The 26,421-nt window shown below is 34.8% G+C and overlaps 3 protein-coding genes and 1 long non-coding RNA gene across 5 annotated transcripts; 3 read left to right on the forward strand and 1 right to left on the reverse strand.

Moving 5' to 3' along the window:
• The first annotated feature begins 974 nt into the window (after window positions 1-974).
• Window positions 975-1,565, forward strand: LOC127253564 (uncharacterized). The gene is made up of 2 exons (XM_051278213.1): window positions 975-1,163; window positions 1,248-1,565. The coding sequence occupies exons 1-2, from the start codon at window positions 975-977 to the stop codon at window positions 1,563-1,565; spliced, it is 507 nt and encodes a 168-aa protein (XP_051134170.1).
• Window positions 1,566-10,332: 8,767 nt separating this feature from the next.
• On the forward strand, window positions 10,333-13,152 carry LOC127253809 (uncharacterized). Its single transcript, XR_007839341.1, has 3 exons — window positions 10,333-10,406; window positions 11,190-11,910; window positions 11,991-13,152. It is a non-coding gene; the product is annotated as an uncharacterized LOC127253809 (long non-coding RNA).
• Window positions 13,153-13,998: 846 nt separating this feature from the next.
• On the reverse strand, window positions 13,999-14,777 carry LOC127253565 (uncharacterized). The gene is made up of 2 exons (XM_051278214.1): window positions 14,668-14,777; window positions 13,999-14,545 (listed from the first exon to the last, which is right to left on the reverse strand). Exons 1-2 carry the CDS (start codon window positions 14,775-14,777, stop codon window positions 13,999-14,001), a joined length of 657 nt encoding a protein of 218 aa, XP_051134171.1.
• Window positions 14,778-21,161: 6,384 nt separating this feature from the next.
• On the forward strand, window positions 21,162-23,471 carry LOC127253827 (ETHYLENE INSENSITIVE 3-like 1 protein). 2 transcript variants are annotated; one of them, XM_051278602.1, is made up of 2 exons: window positions 21,162-21,568; window positions 21,674-23,471. In XM_051278602.1, exon 2 carries the CDS (start codon window positions 21,761-21,763, stop codon window positions 23,240-23,242), a length of 1,482 nt encoding a protein of 493 aa, XP_051134559.1. In that variant the 5' UTR covers window positions 21,162-21,568; window positions 21,674-21,760; the 3' UTR covers window positions 23,243-23,471. The 2 variants fall into 2 exon arrangements, with proteins under 2 accessions (XP_051134559.1, XP_051134558.1); XM_051278601.1 differs by having other exon boundaries at window positions 21,162-21,315.
• Window positions 23,472-26,421: the final 2,950 nt, after the last annotated feature.

The following is a 26,421-nucleotide window of genomic DNA, read 5'->3' on the forward strand; positions in this document are numbered from 1 at the left end:
ACACATGGATATATATATACTCCCTCCGTCCCAGAAATAAGTATCAATTTGCTTTTTGCACGTAGTTTTAGAAATATTAGTATTATATTGCGATATAGTAGGAATAAAGTAGAAATGACCAAAATAACCTTATTAGTATGTGTGATATAAAGGTAATGGCATTTGTGTAATATATTCTAAGTTGTAAGGGTATTTGTAATGTTAGGTAGATAGTACAGTTACTAAAAGAGGAAATAGATACTTTGTTATGGGACGGACTAAAATAAAAAAAATGGATACTTTGTTATGGGACGGAGGGAGTATTATATTTATATAGTGTCCGTATATATATCATATATATATATACACATACTATTCACACACATATATATTTATATTATATACAATATATTAAAATAGTGGTTAGCGGTAGAAATAATTAATATTTCTATTGGCTAATCCTATATTAATATTACAACACGTTATCAGCACGATTGTGTATTTTAATTTCCGCAAGGTAATATTTTATATTTTATCTGTTTATTTTGTCTAACCTTGCCAAACAGGAATTTCTTCCTCTTCTCGTTTTTGGCCAAAATTATATGGCATGGGCTCGTGACGTGAAAATGCATTTAGCATCAATTGACTTGAAAAATACCATTGCCCGGGATAAAAACTCCCCGAGCCAAGATCGTGCAAAGGCCATGATTTTTTTGTGCCATCACATCGATGAGGCACTAAAAATGCAGTATGTCACGCTGGATTCCCCAATTGAATTGTGGGAGAGATTGAAAGAAAGATATGATCATTTGAGGTTGACATTGTTGCCAAGGGCATGAAGCGAATGGTAAAGCCTACTGCTTCAGGACTTTAAAACAGTCCAAGAATATAATTCTGCAATGTTTAAAATAACATCACAATTGCGGCACTATGGCGAAAATATATCTATATCTGATATGATAGAGAAAACTTTCTCCACTTTTCATGTCTCTAACATGGTTTTGCAGCAGCAGTATCGCGAAAGAGGCTTCCAGAAATATTCTGAGCTGATCACCTGTTTTTTGCTGGCCAAACAAAATAATGAATTGCTGTTGAAAAATCACGAATCTCGGCCAACAGGTGCAAATCCATTTCCAGAGGCAAATGCAATACAACCGGCAAATCCGGTGCGTGGCCGTGGGCAGGTCAGAAATTAAAGAATTGATGGCGATCGAAATCAGAATCGCGGACGGGGCCAGACAAACGCATACAGTCACAATAATTATCAGAACATGCCCCGATATGTGCCAAATCGGCGTTATAATGACAGAAGGCCGCACATACCTCTACATAGGTTCAACACCAGGAGAAAAAGAAACAATGACGATGAATGCACCCGGTGTGGAATCAAAGGCCAGTGGGCCCATGTTTGTCGCACGACCAGTCATTTGGCTGAATTGTATCGGGCCTCAAAAGAAAGACATGAAAGAATTGTCCCCGAAACAAATTACGCTGCCCACGATGACACATTTGACGATGTGATGAATGAAAATATCACGCACCTGGATGCCGATGATTTGCTTGACATAGCTGATGATGTTAAATGATAAAATGTTGTTGTATCTCTTTTGTTATCTTAATGTTTTATGTCCCCCTTTTTGTATTACCCCCTATAATATAAGTCTTTTTTTATTATATTAGTAATACATGTCTTCTATAATTTTTACCTTCTTGCAAAGATATGGATGCCAAATATTTTGGAGCCGATTGACAACATCTACCTTATCGACAGTGCTACGACTCACAGCATTCTGAAAAACAAATGTTATTTCTCCCACCTGAATATGGGAAAGACCACTATTGTTACTATCAGTGGTGCATAAAAAATAATTGAAGGCTCAGGAAAAGCTACTGTATTTTTCCCAAAATGGAAAAAAATGACAATTGAAAATGCCTTGTTCTCGAGCAAAGCTCGATGAGTATCTCTTGATAACTCAAATTGTGAATGGCAAAAGAATTGTGAAAGAAAAATTGCCATCATTTTCTTCCGGCTTATATTATTAAAAAATCAGTGTCATTGAAACATATCATCTAGTAGACCAAATGACTACTAGCGAATTTAAAACTTGGCACGATCGACTTGGGCATCCTGGCAATGTAATACTGAGTCGAATTGTTAAAAATTCAAATGGCCACTCATTGAAAAAGAAAAATATTTTGAATCCGAATGAATTTGCTTGTGCTGTCTGTTCCCAAGGGAAGTTAATAATCAGGCCATCTCCAACAAAGGTTGGATTTGAATCCCCAGCTTTTCTGGAAAGAATTCAGGGTGCTATTTGTGGACCAATAGATCCACCGTGTAGACCCTTCAAGTACTTTATGGTACTAATTGGCGCATCCATGCGATGGTCACACATATGTCTGTTATCTACTCGCAATCTAGCTTTTGCTAGACTACTTGCACAAATAATTAAATTGAAAAAACAATTTTCAGATCACCCGATAAATAAAATACGTCTAGATAATGATGGAGAGTATTCATCACATATATTTGATGATCACTGCATGTCAATTGGGATTACTATGGAACATCCTATTCCCCATGTACATACGCAAAATGGCCTCGTTGAATCCCTTATCAAAAGATTGCAATTAATTGCTAGACCATTGTTAATGAGGTCTAAACTTCCCGTATCATGTTGGGGACATGCTATATTGCATGCAACAGCCCTCGTGAAAATAAGGCCAACAAGTTATCACTATTATTCCCCTACTCAATTGGTTTCTGGAAAATTACTAAATATATCTCACCTGCGAATATTTGGGTGTGTTGTTTATGTTCCAATTGCGCCACCTCAACGCACGAAAATGAGACCTCAAAGAAGGTTGGGTATATATGTGGGGTATGAATCACCCTCAATTGCAAAATATCTTGAACCAACAACGGGTGATTTATTTACTGCGAGGTTTGCAAACTATCATCTTGACAAATCACATTTCCCGACATTAAGGGGAGACAGTAATCACTGAAAAATAAATTTCGTGGAAAATACCACTTGAATTTGATCCTCGTACGAAACATAGTGAACTTGGAGTTCAAACAATTGTGCATTTGCAGAAAATTGCAAATCAATTGTCTGATGTTTTTAATGATGCTGCCAGAGTTACGAAATCATATATTGCAGCAGCAAATGCCCCAGCTAAAATAAATATCCCAGAAAGGAAAGTGCCGAGTGCTAATGAGCATACTGCCCGCGTAAAACATGGCAGACCGTTGTGGTCCAAGGACAATAATCCACGAAAGTGGAAAATTGTAAATACTGGTGAAGAGATCAACAATGATCAGATACCTGAAAAGGTCAGTACAACCCCTGAAGAGGTTGATACTAAAAATTCTGATGAAAGTGATGATGAAGTTATTGAAACTTCAGTTAACTATACCACCAGTGGAAAATATTGGAACAAAAAGAAAACAAATATTGATAATGCATTTGCATATTCTGTAGCACTCGATATAATGAAAAATGACGAGGATTATGAACTAAAATCAGTTGATGAATGTCGACAAAGAGATGATTGAGCAAAATGGAAAGACACAATTAAGTTTGAATTGGACTCATTGAATAAACGGCAAGTATTCGGACCCATAGTCCAAACACCTAAAAATGTGAAACCTGTTGGCTACATATGGGTGTTTGTGAGAAAAAGAAATGAAAATAATGATAGCACAAGATATAAAGCAAGGCTTGTAGCCCAAGGTTTTTCCCAAAGACCGGGTATTGATTTTGAAGAAACATATTCGCCGGTTATGGATGGAATAACATTCAGGTATCTGGTGAGCCTAGCAGTACACAATAATCTTAATATGCGATTAATGGATGTGGTTACTGCATATCATTATGGATCCTTAGACAATGACGTCTACATGAAAATCCCAGAAGGGATTAACATACCTGAATCATTCAAATCAAAGCCAAAAGAATCATATTCCATCAAATTACAAAAATTTTTGTATGGGCTCAAGCAATCGGGTTGAATGTGGTACAATCGTCTCAGCGGAAGCTTAACAAAAGAAGTTTATATAAATGACCCTATCTGTCCGTGTGTTTATAAAGAAAAATGGGTCTGAATTTGTAATCATCGATGTATATGTCGATTATCTCAATTTGATTGGAACTTCTGATGAAATCCAGAAAGCTGTTGAATATCTGAAAAAAATAGTTTGAGATAAAAGATTTTGGAAAAACTAAATTTTGCCTTGGTCTGCAAATTGAGCATTTGGAAAGTGGAACATTTATCCACCAATCAAATTATACCAAAAGGGCACTAAAACAGTTTCTGATGGATAAATCACATTCGCTAAGTACCCCAATGATCGTCAGAGCACTCGATCCAACAAAGGATCCTTTTAGACCAAAAGAGGAAAACGAAGAAACAATTGGCCCTGAAGTGCCATATATGAGTGCTATAGGTACATTAATGTATCTTGCTACCCGACCTGATATATCATTTGCTGTAAATTTATTGGCAAGATTCAGTTCATCGCCTACTCGACGACATTGGAACGGATTAAGCACATTTTTCGCTATCTCCGAGGAACAATTGATCTCGGGTTATTTTACTCAAAATATTCTCGACATGAATTGATTGGTTTTGCCGATGCAGGATACTTATCTGATCCTCATAAAGCCAAATCACAAACTGGCTATATATTCACTTGTAGCGAAACAGTAATTTCTTGAAGATCGATGAAACAAACTTTAATTGCCACTTCTTCAAATCATGCTGAAATATTGGCAATACATGAAGCTAGTCGAGAATGTGTTTGGTTAAGGTCAATGACTAAACATATTCTGAAAAATTGTGGGTTAATACATGACGATAAAATTCCTCCAACTACATTGTATACGGCTTGTATAACCCAATTAAAAGGGGGTTACATTAAAGGAGATAGAACGAAACATATTTCACCAAAATTATTTTTCACTCATGATCTACAACAGAATGGTGAAATTAATGTGCAACAAATTCGATCTGATAATAATTTGGCGGATATATTAACTAAGGCATTGCCGACGGCAACATTTGAAAAACTGGTGAAGAAAATTGGGATGCGTCGGTTAAGGGATCTCAAATAATGCTCAGATCAGGGGGAGCGAAATTGATACATGAATGTTGTACTCTTTCTCCTTCACTAGGATTTTTTTTTGTTCCACAGGATTTTTTTTTCTAGTAAGATTTTAATGAAGCACATTCTTCGTATAAAAACATTCAAGGAAGAGTGTTGTGACACGTTATATCTACAATGCAATATGTGTACAATACATATCCTCTACGTCGCATTTACGTGACTGTTTTTATATCCTTCAGTAGCCAAAACTTGTACCTATATATATGTGTGTTTGCTTAATGAAACGAGAGCAGTGGATTTATCTCTCTCCCTCTGCACATTCCTTTTGCAAGCATTTATTACATATCTTATCAAGAATATACATACATACATCAACATCAACCATACACATGCATATATATATATATTATATTTATATAGTGTCCGTATATATATCATATATATACATACACATACTATTCTCACATATATATTTATATTATATACAATATATTAAAATAGTGGTTAGCGGTATAAATAATTAATATTTCTATTGGTTAATCTTATATTAATATTACAACATATATCATATTGTTCAATTATCATGCTAGTTGGTGTTGATTTAATCTAGCTACCACACATATATATAAAGCAGTCAACATATAAATGACATCACATAATATAATAAATAATACATATTTTGGCAACACATAATATGAGAATATAAACATAATATATTACTAGTTTTTTCAGCACATTATGTATATGTATATAACGCAGTACAATATATAAATTGCACAACATATGGTTCTATATTACACAATATTATTTTGTTGTTTACAATTAAGGTGTTGTTTGTTTGCGGTTAAACTGGTTACTAGATCAAATTAGCAAGACACTAATTTGATCCAATTAACACCTTAACTGACGCCATATATTCAATAAGGAATGAACTATTGGTATGTAGTGAATTTATGACTCGAAAGTCATGCGATCAAACCTTCGACGTCTCTAGATCATACCTGTCAATTGTCATACATAATATATATACATGTTAAATGACCATTCCATTTTAAAATTTAAACTTATAGAGATAAACATAACTTTTTTTATTTATTTAGAGGGGTCAACAAATGTGTCTTTCGTACCATATTAAATGACATTTCACTTAAAATTTAAAATTTATAGGAATGTGTATAATTTATTCATTTACATACTATAGATTCACCAAAAGAATATTAGAACGAGAAAAATAAGCATGATCATAAATTTAATTTGAATTCGATTTAAAAAAAGAAAATGTATTTGGATCTTAAAAAATAGGTTCGGAAGATTCCGGACCATATCAAGTTTGGGCCTATAAAGGTCGGACCATGATCAGCTCGCCCGATTTATTTTAATTATATATTTTAATTAAAATATTTTATAAATATATTAATGAGTAAAATTATATTAATAATGTGTGGTAGCTTAGTCACAAAGGTTCGATTCTATTTGTATATTAATAAAAAATTAAAATTAAATTTATTAAATTATTGTAAAATTTAAAAAATAATAATAAAAAAAGAATACAATACATTTACGGGGGAAATGAAATGAAATTGAAATTGAATATGAATATGAATAGTAAAATATTTAAATTTGAATAGTTGTATGATGTGATATAAATAAAGATTGACGTGATGTTTTAATGTAAAATTAATTTTTAATATAATATAAAAAATAAAAAATAAGTATTTAATTTGATATAGTTTTTTTTTTCTCAAATTTGATATTTTTGAAAGAAAATACTGTATGAATAATGAAAATCTAATTAAATCCTTCGAACAAATACACAGTGTGTTTGTTCAGAGGATTAGATTTTAAATACACTATTCATCTCATTTTCCTCCTTAAAAATATCAAATCAAATACCTATTTTTTATTTTTTATAATATACTAAAAATTAATTTTACATTCAAAATATCACATCATACAACTATTCAAATTCAAAAATTTTTACTATTCAAATCCCAACTCAAAATTCAAACTCAAGCACACCAAGACCCGAGGGCAAGAAAATATCGTAAGTACAACAAATGGTTTTGGGGGTGGGTCCCAACCTCTTTTAAACTCAGAATGGGGATGTTTAGTGGGTCCATTACTTTAAATATTTCCAACTCATTTGGAAATTTGATACGGTGTATGACTATGACTGTCACAACATTGATACAATATCCGAAATTTTGATATATTAAATTTATTATCCTAAAATATAGTTAGCTAAGCGTGTACTCGTATAATGCAGGATATATTTTTATTGTATATATATTTAAGTTTTATTTCTAATAAATATAAAATACATACTAAACATTATTGTTGGATATTTATTATTATTTATTTTTATCGGTTTTGGACTATGTCATAAATGCATCTTAACTTTATTATTAATGTATATAATTATTTGCTTCCCAAAAATTATTTTTACATAATATCAAAGACAATTATTCTCCTAAATAGATATAATTTATTAACCTTCGTTTCTCCGAGTATATTCAATTTGGAATACACTCGAAGATCTCTCAATTTTTTAAGTTTCTTCCTATAGTTGCAGATCATTTGTTTCTAAGTTTGATTTTGTTCAGAGTTCTAATTTCTGTGTCTGAATTTGAGAGTCATGTCTGCGTATTAATCTGCGATCCGTCTTTCGTGTTTCATCAAAGCTATGTGTCTGACTGCATTGAAAATCTCGTCGTTTTTGACTCGTTGTTATCCACGTGCAAGTTTCGTAGAGTGATGTATTTCGTCCTTGCATGTGAGAGTTCCGTTGTTTCCGACTCCAATGAGAGTCTAGTTATTTCTGACTATAATTTAGTTGAGAGCTTTTCTACTGATTATGACATGGTTAACGATCGTGGTTGTGTTATCTTCGATCTCTATTTTCAAACTTAAGTGATAGTGTTATTTTTCTACTGTGCCGCCTCCCTGTTTCACCGCCATCCGTTGGTCACTAGTCAACACCGCCGCCACCATCGCCTCTGCCACGCTAAGAACGGCCCACACCCAAAATTTTGCCATCTTCGGCGGCGCGTCCCGCCCTCACGCTCTGGTAACGCAAATCCCAACGTTAAGGCTTTTTCCGCCGTCATCTTCCCACTGCAGATGATGGTGTGTCCAGAGGTTACCGGCCACCGTCTTCCGGACGCCGCCTTTTACTTTGATTTCCGATGTCATGATATGGTCGTTTTGTCATCTGATTTAATTTTATTTCACACTTGTTATTGGGTTGGATTATTAAGTCTGATTTTTTACTCGATTAATGCAACCATTATATTATTTATGATATTTTGGTTAAATTGTATGGCTCTTTATATGGATCGTATAAAAGTTTCGGGATTACTATTTTGTTTACTATTATGTGATTGCCTAGTTTTCTTATTTTGGATTCAACTCAGTTTTCTATTCGTCCTTCTGTCTTGGTTTTGTTATCTATCGGTAGTCATATTATGGCAGTGGAGTGCCGCTATTGTCATTGTCAAGGCCATATCATTTAGAATTGTCGTGTTTGACCACCTCAGAATGCACGAATATTCGGTTGTCTTATTAACCTGTATCTGGAATAGTCTAGAATATTGTTACTTGTTCGCATCAAATTGTTTCTTTCAGTTCCTCTCATGCCATGGCCAATTCAGGCAGTCGTAGGTGGTATTTTGATTTTGGTTGCTGCAATCATATGACACTTATACTTGGTCTCTTGACTGGTGCATACCCTATGTCTTCTTCACTGTCTATACAGAATGCTAATGGGAGTTGTATGGATATCATTCATTCAAGATCAATATCTCTATCATTTATATATTTTTCTGATACTTATTGCAATTTTCAGTTGAATCTAAATCTTATATCAGTTGGCTAATTAGTAATGAGGGACTTACTGTTAAGGATATTTTTAATGCTAAGTACAATGACGCAAAAGGTAAATGAGATTTTTAGAGCCGGACGGAGGGAGTATATATTGTGCTAATATGTATATATTATATTTTTTAAATACTACCTCTGTCCAGCCGGAAAGTAAACACATTCTTTTGCGTCATTGTGTTTTTAACATTAAAAATATCTTTATATTTGTATAGTTTACTTCACAAATATCATTGTATTTGTATTATAAGAGATTAATAGGTGTATTTTTATCATTTTCTCCTTATTTGTACTACGTTTTGATATAATCATTCCTATTTAAAGATCAACACAAAATCTACTGTGTACTTTAGCGCTGAACGGAGGTAGTAATATTTATGGAGAATTGTATCACCTAAAAATACAATGTGAACAAACCCACTGAGTTTTATACTCCCTTTGTTCCAATCCAATAAATTCATTTGGAGTTTTGTAGTATATTAAAAAATAATAGTATTTTATTAGTCAGTGAAATTGTGTAAAAAATTTTGAAATATTTGTATGTATAACTTAATTGTACTTGTAATGGTATGTTTGTAATTTAAGTAAAAATTGAGGGTATTTTGATATTAATATATAATTATTTTTACTAAAACAGATAAATGATACTTTTCAACGAGACAAACGAAAATATTAAATATGATACTTTGAATTTGGACATAAAGAGTATAATTTATAATATATTAATTTAATTTAATTTAAAATTTAGTAAAAAAATGTTAATTATAATTGTAAAATAACCCTACATTTGATCATATTTGAGTTTTGAATCATGATATTTTTTTAAGTTATCAGATCAACTCAAAACTTGATCTAATTTAATTTTTTTGTTTTAAATTTGGATTAACTATTTTTTTTAAAAAAACCCCTCTATTATACAATACACTTTTGGGGTTTTAAATTATTTAAAAATAATTAATAAAAAATTATTATTTCATAATTTTTGAAATTATTGTGTAAGTTGAACAACAATGACTTCCTCATATAAGGTTTTTTTTTGTTAGACCAGAAATTTTCTAGTCAAAGCTTTTGAAAAAAAAGTAGTACAACAACTTTTATTTTGATGGAAAAAAATGGAAAAGCTTGACCAAGAGCAAACACAATTAGAGCATTGACAATAGCCTTTCAAGGGCATCCTTCGTAAATATGACGTGTCAAATGGGACGGCCACTGTTGATGGATAAAAAAGTAAATTTGAATATAATAGCTTTTTTTCCCCTTTTATTTTATTTTTTTAATAAAAAATCTAGGGTTTCTTTTTTTTTTTTTTAATGGAATACAAATAAAAACTCACATTCTCATTCATCTTTGCTTAAATATCAGTGCGATTCTTCGTGAACACTCTCGTGCGGGCCATCGTCATCCCACGCTAGAAATTCATCTCGGTGATTGACTTGGAAAGGTAAAAGAAAGTCCTCATCGCATTCTCTTTTCCTGTTGCGGTAAGATGCGTTTGTTTGATTTTTGGCTTGTATGAGTTTTGATTTCCACTACCGGGTGAACCTCGATCTTTAGATTTCATTTCCGTAGAAATTTGTGGCGACTTGGTTTCGATGTTGATTTCTCTTTAATCTTGGTTGAATAATATCACATCTTTTGAATTTTCGATATATTTTGGCTTTGCTTCATTAAGAGCACTATTCCTATGAAAACCTGGGTACTTGATTTTGTGTTGGGATGCAATTGCAAATGTAGGTCGGGATACTTGTTAGTACAAACCGCGTGAAAGTTGAAATCTTTGGAAATATAATACTATGTGCAATTGAAAATTGATTATGTGTTTATCAGTTCTAAGAGAAATGATTGTTCAGATTTATAATGTTTTAAAATTCTAAAATCCTTGTTTTCACTAGTTGTTGTAGGTAATTGTTATGGGAAAAAAACTATTGACAAATGTAATTGTTTAGCCCATGCCTCTTTCATTGCATGAGGAATTGATCATATTTAGGGATTATGTTAATATGCATTCGTATATCTTTATTTGCTTGTAACAAAAATGAAAAAAAAGGTATCCAATTAAAATTGGTACTTCAGCAATTGGAAGAATGATTCTTGGAACTTGCTACCATAAAATGCAAGTAATTTAAAGATTGTTAAATTTTAGCGAGTATGCCACTTTTATTGTGCAGTTGTTTGAGTTTCTTATTAGACATGTTTATACAAAGTTTAACTACTTTCATTATAGTTTCCATAATATTCAGTTAAAATGGATGGTCGTGATGGAGATAGAGTGGATGATGTGGAAGATTTAGCGGATTTGTCTCAAACAACTAAGAAGTCCCGGACAATGCCAAATAGCTCATCAGGTCCTTGTATTGACAACAGCCTGAATTTGCCTCAAATTCAAAATTCATTCCCGAACCAATACAACATGAACTTTGGTGCGCCTTTCAACCCTATGCAATACTATCAACCCCGAGGTGATCCCATGTTTTACACTAATATGTGGAGTTTTATACCATTTGGGGGTTCACCACAAGTTCCATATCACGAGACACATGCATCACAAGCCAACAAGTCTCCTTTGACTTTTAACTGTCCACCATTACAACGTCAACTTATTTCCCAAAGCATCCCCGGTGTAAGGTCTACTGAAACAAACCAGCGTGCAAATAAGAACTGGAGCACTAAAGAGGATGTTGAGTTGTCCACTTCCTAGTGTAATATAACGACGGATGCGAGTTGGTGTCGGACAAAAAAAAGAAAGGTTATGGGAGCAAGTATGCGAGAATTTTATTGTTCTTATGCAAGAGAACCATGGAGTTATGAGATCAGAGAATAAAAGAACACTGGGAGGTTTTGAGAGAATCACTGGACGAGAAATTCGAAACCAATGTACAAAATGGTCCGCCATACGAGTTCAAGCGGAGCCAAATTATAGGAGCGGATGGAGCCCAGCAGAGTTCGTAAGTATTTTATCAACTGCCTTTAAATGCATACTTTTTTTTTAGTTGTTTTTAATCTACGTATAATAATGCTTTTACAGGAACACTATTGTCATGTAACATATAAGGACAGACACAATTCGAGCTTCAAATGTGAAGCATGTTGGCAAGTATTGAAAGATCCACCCAAGTGGCTAGACCTTGTTGATAGAAAGAAAAGAAAGACCAAGGAGAGGTCTAGCACTTCTAGGAAAATTGCAATAGGGGAGCAAAATGAGTCTCACAAACCTGTTGAGGTCCTGTCCCCTAGTCTCTCCTATTGACGGTGGTGTGGAGGAGATACCTATAAATACAGATTCGTCAGCGAAAGTCCCTACTCAGCAAGAATTAGAAGGCCTGGCTGTAATTAATTTGGAGCGCCCAATTGGAGTTAAAAAAGCGAAGGCTAGCAACAAAGCAAATAATCAACGGCAACGAAGGATAAGGAATTATGAAGAGTCTCAAGCATCGGTTACTCAAACAATTACTGCCAATTTGATGAAACTTGAATATGCAAGTAATGAAAGATGGTCAAGAATTGAGGAGTTCGATCGAAAAACTCAATTGCAACTCGATGAGGAATATTAGGTGGTCTTTGAAAGATCTAAAAAGAAGGTGTTTTCAGATATTGACGGTTCTATTTTTATTTTTTTTTGATCTCGTGTTATGTCAATACTGTTTACTTCTACTTTCAGGATTCAATAGACACAGAGAAAAAATATGCAAATATAGCAAAAGAGCTTGAAAACATTGGCGACAAGCTGATGGGTTCAATAGCAAGAATGGAAGAACTGGATGAGGAAAACATACGCACCGAGTACCAGGAAAAATTATACAAAATACGGAAGGAGCAAATGGAGTACTACACACGGGGTTATAATATTATGAGATTTTTTTTTTTTTTTCTGATCTTGTCCAATTGTAGGGTTGAAATCAATTCTTCAATCGATTGACGAAGCAAGTCCTCCGAATGCGGATGTGGAAACTACAAGTGGTAAACGTACGGATTGTCGAAAAAGGCTTTTCAATGAGACAAATGAGGATGATTGTTCCACGGAGAAATGAACACCTCATTATGTGTTTTTTATGCAAGATATCATTGTTTTGTACTTAATTATGCTACTTACTTAATTGTGCACGTCTGATCTTCGTTTTGTGCTCATAGCACTAATAGATCCCGTATGTTTGTTATGTTCGGTGGGTATTGCTACCTTTTATGGTGCACGTTCGATCTCTGTTTTGTGTTTGTTGCATAGTTGTTGAATGCTGTTGGACAATGCATATATCATTTCACCCAATATTTTGGCTTGTCACTACATACATGCATTATACACAGAGAATTTATATCATGTTCCATACTGCATGCAGACAATGCATTTATATATATCATTTCCAGACTAAGATTTTATATATGTAACCTCCATATAGCATTTTAAATAAATGTATTTATAATTTCCATCCACCCACTTATATATATACCATTTTCTACTACGTAATGCTCATCGGACCACTCATATATATATTTCCATCAAACTATATATATACAACTTCAACACCAGTTCCATCGCAGGGCCACACCTACACAAAATGCACTTTCATATACTCATCATGCCTAACTCTAATATATGTTACAATTCGGCGTGGAAAGCAGTATAAATTTAGGCAACACGATATGACAAAAATTTACCAACACAGATCGAATCGTTGTACCTAGTAGCACGACATGTTAATCACTAAATATTTTCACGTCCCGACATCATCCATTGGTGGTTAATTAGATCATCCCGTAATCTTCCATTAGTTTATGTGTTACGGATTCTACCCATTCTAATGCGATATAGTAAACAAACATCTTCAACTGACTGCGCTCGCTCAGGTAGAATTTGCTCTTCTTCCATGGTTGGAATCCAATCGGATAGGTTGTGGCCACGCTCATCTTCAACGATCATATAGTGTAAAATAATACACGTATTAATCACACGGAGGAGGTCACTTGTTTTCTGCATTCTCGCTGGCATGGCCAATATACGCCATTTCTGTTGAAGTACACCAAATGCCCTTTCTATATCTTTACGGCAAGCTTCCTGCGTAGTTGTAAACGCTTGTTCCCTGGCGGTAATCGGGATTTCTCACAACTTGAATGAATATTGCATGTTTTGGATATATACCATCCGTTAAATAGTACGGCAAGTTATAATGCCTACAATTCACCTCGTAGTCAACCGGTGGTGTTGTTCCATCCATATACTTGTTGAACAGAGGCGAATGATCCAGGACTGTAACATTGTTATTAGTTCCGGGCATTCCAAAAAATGCATGCCAGATCCAAAAAGCTTGTGAGGAAGCTACCTCTAATATTAGTGTCAGGTATCCGTAGCGTCCGTTGTATTGGCCTCTCCAAGCCACGGGACATGCATCCCATTGCCAATGCATGCAATCCAATGATCCTATCATTCCTGGAAATCCACGTTGTCCATTTTCAGCTAGTAGTCGCGTTGTCTTCTCATTGGTCGGATCCCGCAAATATTGCTCCTTAAATGTTGTTATAATAGTATCACAGAACTCCATGGTTGCGACTCGTGCCATTGATGCTCCTATCTTTATAACTTCATCAACACTATCAAAACAATAACCATATACGAGGATACATAGAGCAGCCATAATTTTCTGTAGGAGAGAAAGGCCTGTTCGACCAGTACAATCCGACCTTTGAGTGAAGTAAGGGTTGTTATTGCATACCTCTGTAAAAATTCGTGTGAAAAGATCTCGTCGAATTCGAAACCTTCTTCTGAAGTAGGACTCCGGGAAATACGGAAGCTCGCACAAGTAGTCCGTCCACAAATCGTCATGTCTTCCTTCCCTATCCATATATATGTAATTTCTTTGTATTGGAGCTGTCATGGCAACCATATTATAAATGTCAGGCAAAATCACAGACAACCGTTGGTGTTGTTCTTGCTCTAGCTGCAGTAGCTAACGTCTCCGATGGTGGCTGTGTGATGCACGCCGTCGTGCTATAGCCAAGAAGGAAGCTGCTTCATCTTCAACCTCGGATCCATCTCATGACCATCCATAGAGTCACACCCAAATGATCAAATATTTAAACTAAACCAGAAGAACTGCAAAGTAGTTTTATGTTGATGAAACACACAATAAAAAAAAATCCAAACGTAATAGTCAAATTAAGAAGAAACATAATGTGGTGGTTGAAGATAAATTCTATAGATGTCTGATAAATCTTAATAATATACAACGTGATGTGATGATGATAGAAAACATATGATATATTTAATACATTGTCATACATCCAATACACTGTCTATTATTTAATTTCCCATCCATTTACTCTATAACTTTTATTAAATACGATGTATATTGACATGATACAAAATAGATGGAATATTTGAGTTCTCTGTCCGAAGTTCTTGAATAGCTCCACCTGCTTTGAATTGTCAACTCATATTAATGTTCTCCCATCCAATTGCCATCACTGCATCACATCCCAAAGAAATCTCATATGCATCATATTTAAATTCACTATTATATGTTATTAATAGGAATAGAATCTTTACATCCAATCCACAAGCAAAAATAAAAAAAAATAAAAAAATACCACACCAATTTCTTTATATACATATATAAAGAACATAAGTCTTTATCCACACACAAACATTTATATCGTGCAATATATAATATAATGTGATGCGTAATTTAAGCATAAACATATATCACTATTTGAGTTGGGCAACTAATTATACAACATTGATTTGAATTAATTTATTAGTATTCAAAAATATCCTAACACACACCTATTATTATGGTTCAACAATTATATAACTAATAAAAAATTATACTCCAATAATGCAAGCAGATCCTTTTCACCCTATTTCACACCAAAATGATTAATAGTAGGACATACATAATAGTTAGCTATATATTTATACTTGCTTTACGTTGGTGGGATTAGTATGTAAGTGACAAAGTAAATAAAAAACTTACAACAGAGAACCGATTGCCAGACAAGCTTCTGCACATTTCATCCATCCATCCATCCACATACGTACTTTGGATATGATATGATAATAGTCTTGCATACAGGGCTGAAAAATAAACCCAATAAATTAACACTTCATCAAGAAACCAATGGCAAGTACATTTAATTATACAATAATCATCATGCAAATGTATATTTATTACCCAAATGCAACTCCCACCACCTGCTCATATAATTTCAAAATCTAGAAACAAGTTAAATATCAATTGCTTATCCTTATCATTCCTCATCCGATGATCAATGAGGAAGCTAACAGCTTCTGAGTATTCAACCTCTTGCATCATAACAGACAACTAATCTGCCACTTGCATGAATAAAAAAATCAGAAGCCTTAATGTATACTACAAATAATTAGTTTCAAAACAATTGTGCTTAGAAAGTAAATGAACTTTTCATTAAATACAAAAAGCCAAGGGGTTCAATTGGTGATGCCTTTGGAAACTTCACAGTACAACACCAGTTCTTAACTGAAATTGTCAGCCAAAAACCAATGCTTCTATTTCTAGAAGTTATATATTACAGTACCTCCTCAACCATAAAAGAAAGGTATTAAAATGTACACACTTTTGGGAAGTTGCCCCGAGACAAATTCAAGTAGCGAAAGTAGGTATTGTTTCTTCATATAGCCGTCGACAGTTTATGAAAAAGTGTTACATGGAAGATACATAAGTGATTCCAATCCTACACAAACCATACAAACTAACTATTACATGCAGCTAACAAAATAAAATACAAAAAAACATCAGTGCAGTAATAACTAAATTAGCCAACATTAGAAAACGTAGCGTTGAAATATCCTCCATTTGCGTTTTCTCCTCATAGCCTGAACATGTACATTGGCATGTAGTACCCCCACGTGGATGTTGTGAGCTTGCAGGTGAATCACTAGTGTAGAAAGATCTCTCTTTCTTCATTTCAAACTCTCGGTACGATTGTTCATTTAGATCATTCTCCCAACATAACCATTTATCACAAGGATTACATCTATAGTATAACCTACCTGGATTTTTGACATTTCTAGAAACTCTTAGCACACCGTCCTTCCCGCAAGAACATTTTCGCCCCATTTCCCACAAAACTCCTTATAAATTTCACAACTTTGCAGAACCGCACAACCATAAAAACATCACAACTATAACATTACGAGCATTCCATCCATTGGGTTTCATATCAAATGCCAACAATGTATCTTCAGAAAGATTCACACAAATGAACAATAACATTATTAATGGTAGTCTAAAGCTTTTGCCATTGTTCTAAAGAAGTAGTATGTGATGTTAATCCACAACATCTGGACTAAAACCAGTCAAAATTTAAGTTCTATTGATAAAATCAAATTCAAATTTGGACAAAAAATAGTTGAAGCAAAACTTAAAATCGAATGACTTCCCCACTGATATTCTACATATATCGATCAAATGTTTCTCCAAATTCATATTCAAATTTCTCAACATTAAACAATAAACCACAACAACCACAACGAGTTGCAACATCCGGATATAAAAAACGAGTATTTTGTCTCAAAACAATCTTTCCTCATCTATGCATACTAAACAGACAAACACACAACACTACATACTTAGAAATCGATACCAAAAAACTTCATAGAAACTTCACGAGTTGGACAATTAGATGGTTCCATAAGCAGATCGCACAATCACCCAAATTACATACGTTTAACTCCCCCTTCGCAGCAACAAAGCCCTAAATTTTGCTAAGATCTCTATTTTTCAAATCAAATGCTACCAAAATTGGTTTTTAGTATGACATATTCAAAAAACTCACCGAAGGGAACGGCGGGTTCAAAATGGACAACTTTTTTTTGTTCGAGCCTCTCGAAGAGGTTGATGGGAGAGTACCTGTACCAAAAAATGTTTGCCTTCGATGGACGGAGAGGAGAAGCAATGATGGAGAAAAACACTATGTAGAGAGAGAAATGAAGGAAGAACAGTGAACAGAAGAATAAAATTGGGGTTACCTGTTCGTCGCCTACACCAGGCACAAGTTAGGTTTTGATGAAAAGTTAGTATGGAAACGCATTGCATTATGTGACCTTATTCTCGATTTAAAAATAGAAGGCCTCCGAAGAATAAAAAATAATATCTCAAATAGAGCTATTGTTAATGCTCTTAGAGCGGTTAAAAAAAAAACCTTCAAAGATTACGCATCGCATATCTATCTAAGCCAAAATGCCAAAAAAAAAAAAAATCAAAATCAAAATCCACATGGTGGTTACATTTTCAAGTCCCTATTGCAATTTGATAAACAAATACAAATTTCTTCCGGACCAACCCTAACTCCAGCGATAGTAGGGTCGCATCCAACTTGTGGGTCGAATTCTGGTAAGATTCTTTGTTAGTATTTGCTCAATCTTTTCTTCTTCCTTTCAACCAACGCGGAGCCCAGGTTGACGACGCTCGCTGGTCCCACGGTTTATCCCACAGCGACGATTGAGGCAACGCCACCGACGGATGGTGTCTACACGACAGCGATGTTTGTCTAGGAATGGTTTTTTCATGAAGAAATTTTTTAGGGGGAAAAGAGAGAAAGAAAAAAAAAAATCTATGAATGGTGCTCTGTTTCACCAAGCCGCTGCGAGAAGATGCCCCAAAATTGACCCTGACTTTATTCTTAATGTGTGATTTAGTTTTATCCATTGGCAAAAACAACCTCGTGTCAGAACAAGAATGCATTGAAATAAGAACAATTGCAATAATCGTCTGAAATAGAAGGTTTTTTGCATTAGTGTGAATGTTTTTGTCAAAGCTTTTGAAAAAAAGTAATACAATAACCTTTATTTTGATGGAAAAAAATGAGCAAGTTTGGATTACCTTGGTACGTGCAAGTGAGACAAATTTTAAAATCATTCTCTCACCTCTTAGTATTTTTCTCTCTTCATTTTTTATTTTTGTTTTCCCTTTTTCGTACACTTCTCTAACATTTTTTTTCTTCTCTCTCTTTCTCTCTCTTTCTTTCCTATCTCTCTCAAATAAAGCTATTGCACACATTCTCTCTTTTATCTATTAAAAATATAATATTTTATTAGAACATGTCAATTCAAAAGCTTTTTTATTTCAATTGGCTGCATTTGTTGTAACACTTTGTGTAGGTGAGACATTGTTGAAGCTGTTTCTCTCACAATTCTCTCTCTTTTTTTTTTCTTATTTTTTTCTCTTATGTTCTCTCATTTTTTCTTCATTGTTCTCTCTTTCTCTCTCTTCTTCCCCCTCTCTCTTTTCTTCTCTTCTATGTCAAATTCTTTTGTAGAACACACACAATGACTTAAGGTTAAAAAAGACCTCTATTTTTCATTTGTTCAGCCCATTAATATGTGGTTACTCCATTTGTTTAATCTCGATTTTATAGTTCTCAAAGTGGCCTTTATGCCATCGCCTTGCATTCTTCTCCAAAATTATTCTGACGAATCTCCGAACTCATACTTCCACCACGGTTGCGATTTCTAGTGTCAGAGAAGATCGGCCTTGGAGAACTTTCCTCCAATCGATCTACTGTAAGACCATCCGCAATGCAGATACCCGCTTTGGGTATCTCCACTACTTTTTATTATCCACATCACTTTCTCTCTCTGTCACATCAGCGGAGATATTCTTTTCTATTTTATATTCGCAACAAAGATACTCATCCTAAATTTATAATTATATTTTATTTAATAAATTAAATTAAATTTATTAATATTGATTTGTTCAATAGAATTATATAATATTCGTATGTATATATTTTAAAATTTAAATTAATAAAATATATTAAATATTAGTATCATTTTGTAGAATACAAAAGATTATAAATTATAAAAATATTACAAAATTTAAATATAACAATAAATTCAATATAAATTACAAAAAAAAAAACATATATAATATATATCATATATATATACATAAATGTCATATGTTCCAATTAAATTAGGACACATGGTAATTGAATAACATCTTCCAGCAAAATATCTCTCAATTTTATTTTTATATTTTTAAAAAATAGTGATGTGGCGCATCTCTTTAGATGCGCCCTATGCAGATGGTCTAAATGGTGGTTTTCTACTTCTTCAGCTTGTCTTCTTTCTGAATTTTGTGCATCTGCTTTTTCTTTTTCCTTCTCCATTATTTTTCAATATTTTGTTCTTGCTTCTTCTTTTTCTTTCAATTTGTTTTTGATCATTGTTTGAAATAATTTTCTGTGCTTCTTATTCTTCCCGTGTATCTTCTTTTTCTTTTTTAACAAAATTTTTGTCTGTGCATGAAATAAATTTGTTTGGAAAATGCAAAATATATAAAAATTTTGGAGGAAAAAGACAGAGATATTGTGGGAAGAAATGAGAAGGAAAAATAATTGCTATGGCTTCAACTACACCAAGCCTAAACCCTAAGTTCAGTCGAAATTTTGTGTTCAATTGAAAGACTGCTGTATTTAATTTTTTACTCCCCCCAACCTAGATATCGTATCTGCTACAATGTAGACACTGTATATTTTATAGGAGGGATTTAATTAGTAGATAATTAAGAATGTATTTATCCTATAATATAAATAATTATAAATTAAGATTAAGATAACTAATTAGTTTAATTAAATAAAAAAAATAAAATTTAAAAATTTAAAATGAGATTAAAGTGTATAATTATTTTCAAAAAAAGAAAATAACATGGTACGTGGAACGGACGACAACGTGTACATGGTATCTGGGATGGAGTAAGTATTTTTTTATTTTTGCTGCTATGGAAAAAGCCAATCAAAATCAATAAAGAAGCCGTCGAAAAAAGGCTACTGTTTGTGGTCTTATTTGTTCGAAAATACCTTGGACACATAAGTTGGATGAATCTTTTTTTTTTTTTTTGGTTTTTTGTAATGACCATTGTAATTGCTCTAGACATAGTCAGAATTTCGACACCCACTGCTAAATAAGTTTCACCCAAAAAAAAAAACAAAAAACCTGACACTGTTTCCAACCTTCAATCGCAAGTGCTTCTCTGATGAATCTATCCCTTCCATTGGTGGTTGCTGCTGCTGAAATTAATTTTATTTTGTTTAATTTAATTTACTGCTTTACCATTTGCCGACACTTTTCACCTTCCCCAATGGTCAATTCTCTCTCTCTCTCTCTCTCTCTCTCTCTCTCTCTCTCTCTCCACTTAAACCCCCCAAATAATTGTACTTCAAATGCACTTCTTAACCTTAGTATATTTAGAGAGAGAGAGAGAGAGAGATGCCAATCTGCCATTATATTCTCGCCCCACTTGCCTAACCTTCTTTTATTTGTTGAAGAGATAGAGAGAGAAGGGCTGGAAGAAACAATTTCAAAGGAAGAATTTATTTTTGAGGTAAAACACCAAATGGGAATTGGAAATTAAGCACAAGGGTGGCAGGCTTCCTGGTTTCTGCTTCTTTAATTCTTTCTGTGTGTTCTTCTTATTTAAGTCTTCTCTCTCTATAGATATATATATGTTTCTTGTGTTGGATCAATTCCTTTTTTGTGCCGATCCTCTCTCTGATTTCCCCAGAGCTGCGTTGATTTCAGTTCCCAAGATTGAATCTTGGATTGCTGTTAAAGGGTTCTCATGATTTGAATTCGAGGTTTTCGCTTAAGATTGATTAGCAAGTTTTTGTTTTCCCAATCCCATGTTCGAATTTTGTCCATCAAAAAGATATCATCAATTGCAGTTTTCGTCTGCGTTTCAGGTGAGAGCTTTGTGGAATTCAGATTAATCAGAGGAAAAAACATAGAGAGAGATTTGGCTATCGGATTCGTTGTTTGATTCCGGAAGGATGATGATGTTCGAGGACATGTCATTCTGCGGCGACCTCGACTTTTTCTCCTCCTCCTCCTCCGCCGCCGCGATCAAGGAATCCGACATCTCCGCCGGCGCCGGCGACGATGACTACACCGACGAGGAAGAGATCGACGTCGATGAGCTCGAGCGCCGGATGTGGCGCGACAAAATACGTCTCAAGCGCCTCAAGGAGATGAACAAGGCCAAAGATTCCGGCGCCGGCGCAGCGAAGCTGCGGCAGTCGCAGGAGCAGGCCCGCCGGAAAAAGATGTCGCGGGCGCAGGACGGAATCCTCAAGTACATGCTAAAGATGATGGAGGTCTGCAAAGCTCAAGGCTTCGTCTACGGCATCATCCCGGAGAAAGGGAAGCCCGTCGGCGGCGCCTCCGACAACCTCCGCGAGTGGTGGAAGGATAAAGTCCGATTCGATCGCAACGGCCCTGCCGCCATCGCCAAATATCAGTCTGACAACGCTCTCGCCGCCGGCGTCACTGACGCCGGCGGCGGCGGCGGCGGCGGTGGCGGCGCCGCCGCCGCCACCCCGCACACTCTCCAGGAGCTTCAGGACACGACGCTCGGATCCCTCCTTTCGGCGCTGATGCAGCACTGTGATCCGCCGCAGCGTCGGTTCCCGCTGGAAAAAGGCGTGCCGCCGCCGTGGTGGCCGACGGGAAAAGAGGAGTGGTGGCGCGACCTTGGCTTGCCTTTACCGCCGCCGTACAAGAAGCCTCATGACCTCAAGAAGGCATGGAAAGTCGGCGTTTTAACGGCTGTGATCAAACACATCTCGCCGGACATTGCCAAGATCCGCAAGCTAGTCCGGCAGTCGAAGTGCCTTCAGGACAAGATGACGGCAAAGGAGAGCGCAACGTGGCTCGCAATCATAAACCACGAGGAAGCCCTGGCTCGGGACCTCTGCCCCGACCGCTGCCCGGCTTTGCCCTCGTCTACCACCACCGCAACCTTCGGGATCAACGACGAGTACGACGTCGACTTCAAAGTCGGGCTCGAATTCTCCCGGAAACGGAAACCCGGCAACGATCTCGATCTCGACTCGATCTTCGGGCAAACGACGTACAGCCTAAACGACATCAAGCCGTCGCCGATTATCTTCCCCCAATCGTTGATCCACGCGACTCTGTCCCAACGTTCGTTCGACGTTGGAGTCCCCGAAGATGGGCAACGGATGATCAACGACCTAATGGCCTCATACGACGAACGGAACAAGAACCCGGCAAACAACGTTAACGACCCTCGGCCTCACGACGGGTTTGTCATCGGCAATCAATCTCCGGTGGGCTACGACGCTCGTATATTCGACGCTTTTGATCACTACAAACCGCCAGCCACCTCCGGAAGCTTCCAACCGCTGTTCGCCGTATCCTCCGCCACTGCCGGCGGCGGTTACTCCGATGCATTTCCGGCGACGGGGAGGGACGGAAATTTGCCGAGACCAGATGTCACACTTTGGTACTAACAATTGTTGTACCATTATTATGAGGTGGATTTTATTTTTTATTTTTATTTTTTGAAAGTTTTACTGTTACATGTAGTTTAGAAATTTACTGTAATAAGTTAACATGATTGAGAAACAGAAATGGTGCAATCTGTGGAGGGCCCACTTCTAGACAACATAACATGATGTGTTACAATATGGATAGACTTCAATATATGATTTTTATTGGCTTTTTATGCTTTATTATAAATATGGGATTTATGGACAGCCACGGAAGCTGAGGTTTGGTCCACAGTGGTATGTGTCAAATTGTACGTATGTATTTTTGTTGACTGAAAGATTTATCATTATTATTATTATTATTATTATTATTTTTAATAAGGTGGAAATTCGAAACCATTATTTAAAAATGTTCGTAAATTTCGATCAAACCTAACACCGTACAAATTTACTGGCAAGTCACACTAGCTACTATTTTTTCTTTCTTTGGCAGGTGTATATTGGGCATTTGGACATTATCTATTTAAAGTCAATTTGGTCCAGTACTTTTCTTTATTATTATTATTATTATTATTATCTTTAATTTATAAATATGTAGTATTTTTTTTATGTATACTATATTAAATGTTATTTATATCAATTTTTTTATTATATTTAAATTCAAAATTTAAAATCGCGGACATACTAGATCTGAATTCATCTAATTCATTAAATTATTTTCTAACTTACAATATTAAATTAAATAATTATTTATTAACAAAATTATATTTACTATTTATATATATGAAATATATTCTTATTTCACTTTAATGCTTTTTAAAATATATTTTAAATTAATTATTTCAAATAAATCCTACAAAAGTAGTTGAATGAATGATACAAATCACTCTTTTGAGGTTCACTCTAATATGTCACTGTAAAATGCTTGCCATGTGGATTAGCACGGTACTGATTAATCTCAATCTATTTAATTAATTTTTGATTAAACCATGAAAGTTGAAGATGGGAGCAAATCTGTAATATTTTTAATCCAATTTAAAAGATACACAACACAAATTATCAATTTTAATTACACAGGGTTAAATGTAACTATTTGGGCTATCGGTTAGATTAAGTCTATATTAAGTGATCTATTAATTTATTAGGCTTAAATGTATTTAGTAAGTGCGGATCTCCCATGTGCAGAAATCCGGTTACTTATTAATTGAATGATGCGGCCAATTAATAATAAAGGATATAAATTAGGGTTGTGATCACAGGTCTAAATGCAACCTCCATTACTTTTCATATCTCATCGTGAGAGTAAAGAACTTTAGCCGTATTCTGAAGAGGGGTTTTGGCATAGATTTGAAGAACACAAAACTCTCTATTATTTTCATATTTGAATCTAACTATCCGACTATGCTGAAGAATAAGGTTAGATTTAATTAACTTTATTTTATTATTTCAACTTTTTAACATGACAGATCCTGGACTTAGGGTATAATTCCTTATAATATAATTCCTCATATGTTCCAACAAATTGAAGATGGAGGCAAGAGTGATAATTAAATATTGTTTGTATTGCTAGATTTATACAAAATATTGTTCATATTAGAGAAATATTGACTAGATTCACAAGGTATGCTATTTTTTATTTTGGCATTACTTCATATTTCCAAGGCATGTGTATTTTGATTTAGGCCTTGTTCATATTGTTAGATTTATAAAAATATTTTTCATGTTATTAGAGTGATAATTAAATATTATTCATTTCTAAGGCTCGATTTAGTTTATTTTTTAGTTTTCCTTATACAAATATTGTTCATATTGTTAAATTTATTAGAGTCTTATTTATTTATTTATTTTCTTTACTTTGTTACAAGGTATGTTGTGTTTACTTAAGTACATAGGATTTATGTTAATGGGATGATCAAAATTCTTCAAACTTTCTTTCTTAGATGGACAATAGTTGGATTGACGAATCGAACATATTTTGTCTATTTATTCGGATGGCGTGATCCAATTCTTAAACTATGCTTTTCGTGGGAGAGACATAGACTCAGTTGTATATTGCCCATGTACAACTTGTTTAAATCGTGTCACTAATACTCGTAGGGAGATATTTCTTCATTGCATCAGGTACGGGTTTGACCTGTCTTATAGGGTATGGACTAGCCATGGTGAAGTTAGAGGTGAAACATCAACTACCACAGAGGCCAGGCCTAGGTCATCACTGTGGGAAGATGATCTAGATATGCTAATGCGCGATTATGCTATGCCTAACAACATGGGTGAAATGGCCAATGAAGACAACACTTAACCGATGTAGGTGACGACCATAGAGATGATAACAATAGTGGGTGGAGGCAAAATACTTGAAGACATGCAAGATGATCTGATCCCTGGGTGTAACAAGATAAGCAGGCTTTCATTTATTACATCATAAAGTCTACACACTTCACACCATACAACAACGACAGCAAAACACTAAAAGAAGTCCCTACTGATCAGATTGTCGCTGAAGAATGGCCGTTGCTTGTCCAGTTTTGGAAGGACAAGAAGGTTAAGGCAAGTTATATTCCTTCTTTCATCATTTTTGCTCTTGCCATACTACCTATCCAATTCATCTTAGTCGGTGTTCACAAGATGTTGCAAGGAGAAATACCACTAATGTCATCAAAAGAAAGTTTCCACACAGGACAGGCCGGGAACCATTCACAAGCTTCGCTGAAGAGGTCATTCATTCTCTTTTTTGTGTCTTTCCACTCGATATTTGAATATATCATTCTTAGCTATGATTCACATTCCTTTTGTCTAAGCGAACTTGACTACCAGTTTCTTACTTGGCTAACTTTTAGATAAAGACAACAGAGAAAGGCCCTGAAAATTTGAAAATTTGGATGTTGTCTCGCACGAAAGGATGTGGTGGTGATAATGAGATGTCTAATGACATTTTGGTAAGAAAATCTATCACACCTTTTGTTGAATGAAATTGTAGTACTTCCCAACCATTATAGTTTTTATTTTATTTGAAATTGTACAAGCTTATTTGAATGATAACTTAACAAAATTCACGCTAATAAAAGTCTTATCTCATCCAAAAACACTCGTGAATTTCAACATGTCCAGTTATTAATGGAATTCCTTGTCGGCTGAGAGTGACCGAGTGGTCAAAAGCGACAGACTGTAAATCTGTTGAAGTTTTTCTACGTAGGTTC

Source organism: Andrographis paniculata, unplaced genomic scaffold (genome assembly GCF_009805555.1).
Source record: "Andrographis paniculata isolate CXL003 unplaced genomic scaffold, ASM980555v1 Contig51END, whole genome shotgun sequence".
Taxonomy (NCBI): Eukaryota; Viridiplantae; Streptophyta; class Magnoliopsida; order Lamiales; family Acanthaceae; genus Andrographis; species Andrographis paniculata.